Below are 2,500 nucleotides of genomic sequence, written 5' to 3' on the forward strand. Positions count from 1 at the left end.
GTTTGAGTTTGACTAGACAACACGCGAATCTCCGTAAAAGGAAGAAAATTCTTCCACGAAAATTCGCGCTAAGATAGTCGCGGTCGCTGAGAAAGAGGTGTGTGTGTCGTGAAGAGGGCGGGTTGGTTGCGATGCGGTAACTAAGACTTGTCGGGTTTTATGGTGGTGCCTGTTAGTGCAGCAAACGCCGTTTCCTTCCTCAGCTGCTGTTGCAACGTCCTGCTGCGGTCTCTTAACGCTCGCGCTATGGCGCGTGCCCGGTATGATGGAGCGGTGCTGGTCTCGCTCAAGGTCGGGGCCAGTCATGCCATGCACGCGCTGCAGGCACAGGACCGAAACCCTCGAGCCGCAACCCCGGAGAGCGTCGCTCAGACCGGTGTGAAGGAGAATATGCGCACGCTTTGCCTGCACACACTTTAGCAGCCATTACGCTGTGTTAGAGTGCATCGTTTTACAGCTAATTTTAGGCTTATTCTCGTTTTTATTAAAAAAAAATGGTAAAATGATATTTTTAATGTATTTATTTATTTATTTATTTTTAAATGTATTATTTATCGTGATCAGTTATATTAAATAGTTATGTTACTATCATACCAGTAGCCTGTAGCACAAGCGATTGTTATATAGAACAATAAATATAATGTGTGTGCGCGCGTGCACAGGGCGGAGTGTTGTGGGGTTTACTCTTATGCGTGTGTCATGATAAGGTTTTTTTTTGTTATTTTCTTCTGTTTTCCCAGCATGCCGTTGGCACGCAGTATCTCGGTCACCTCCCTCTCGGGTCTTGACGAGTGGGATGAGGAGTTTGAGCTGGAGGATGCAGTTCTGTTTGAGATCGCCTGGGAGGTGGCTAACAAAGGTGGGTGAAGTGGGCTCATGTCAATGTGATCTCATTTAAATGTGCATGGTGATTCTTATTTTCTTATTTCTATGTGAGGTTGAATGTTGCTTCCTTCTGAAAACCTGCTGCATTGTGGGCATTCAGTCCAGGGGAATATGACCAGTTCCTTGACTCTGCCCATGTAAACACTACTCTGTCCCCTGCTTAAGCATCATGGTTGTCTGGGTTCATACAGATCTTCATCTTCTTCTTTAAAGCAAAACAGCCTCTGGTCCTTACACTTGTCTTTTTAACCTTTGCAGTCTGTGGTCCTTTACTCTGCCGAATTTCCCAAAACAAGCACTTGGACTACATAGTCATACATATTCATACACATACATATTGTACAATTCATGTGTACATGTGTGTGTAAGTGTCCTTGGTGCTTGTTTGAGCTGCTGGGTTCATGGGTATTCAATTCCTTTACCTCCCTACCATGTTTCCCCTAGTACAGTAGGTCATTCAGCTATCACTATCTCTCAGCTGTCACCAACCTGTTGGGGCAAAGGTCAGGACACGCCCCCTCTCTGCAGAGCCATAGCACTGATCCTGGATCAGGCTTCAAGACCCACTGCTACACTGCAGGCATTCAGGATAATAAAGGCATATAAAAGTTTCATCTTAAAACCTAAAATAGTCACACTGATTCTCTTCACATTACCTGATGTCTTAATGTAATGACTAATTCGCAGTGTACTGACAGAATTGTAAACATATGTTTCTCTGATGTGGCGTTCCTTGGGAAGTCCTGTGGTTCCGTATTGGTTTATTACTTGGGAATGCTACAGACAGGACTAAGTGAAGTGAGTTCTGTAAATGACGGTGTGACATTTGACACACAGGCCAGAACTCCTGTCTTTGTTCAGCTAAACCAAACTTTCCTGCACGTCAGCCAAGTTCCCAAGGACATCACTACGGTGGTTCCCACTGGGTTCATTACTGCTACATGTTCACTCGGTGTTTGGGTTTGTGGATGAGAGAAAAACATTTTGTCAGTGAAGGACTGAAGAGATCATATACTGGTTCCCACATTAAGATTGCTTTCTTTTTTAAATCAGCCTTGGTTTGGCATAGCAATAGTCATTTCCATGCTGGTCACTGAGGTTGATGTCATCATGGGGTTTCCCTCCAGGGGTTCTGTATCTTACGGTTAGGTGAAGCCATAACCTTATGTAGCTATAGTCACATCCAAATTAACAGAAAGAAACCTCAGAGATATTAAACGATGAAAATACTTGTATCTCTGTTTCTGTGTGCACACGTGTGTGTGTGTGTGCGCGCCTGGGGGTGTGTGTACGTGTGTGTGTGGCAGTGGGAGGCATCTATACTGTGATCCAGACGAAGGCTCGGTTGACCTGTGAAGAGTGGGGGGAGAACTACTTCCTGGTGGGGCCCTACACAGAGTCCAATGTCAGGACACAGGTGGAGCTGATAGAGCCCACCAGTGCTGTTCTCAGACGGACCATCGACAAGATGAACAGTAGTGGCTGCAAGGTACACACACACATACCTACACACACCTACACACATACCTACATACCTACACACACACACACACCTACACACATACCTACACACAAACACACACACACCTACACACACACACACACCTACCTACAC

General features: G+C 45.4%; 1 protein-coding gene across 1 annotated transcript in view; it reads left to right on the top strand.

The window, feature by feature from the left end:
* gys1 (glycogen synthase 1 (muscle)) overlaps positions 1-2,500 on the top strand; it is a 22,314-nt gene that overhangs the window by 561 nt on the left and 19,253 nt on the right. Inside the window, exons 2-3 of the mRNA XM_035531406.2 lie at positions 741-859; positions 2,193-2,374. Coding sequence (XP_035387299.1) covers positions 742-859; positions 2,193-2,374 — 300 coding nt within the window. The 5' untranslated portion in view covers position 741. The remainder of the gene's footprint in view (positions 1-740; positions 860-2,192; positions 2,375-2,500) is intronic.

This window comes from Electrophorus electricus, chromosome 3, assembly GCF_041902795.1.
Source record: "Electrophorus electricus isolate QZ-2024a chromosome 3, ASM4190279v1, whole genome shotgun sequence".
Taxonomy (NCBI): Eukaryota; Metazoa; Chordata; class Actinopteri; order Gymnotiformes; family Gymnotidae; genus Electrophorus; species Electrophorus electricus.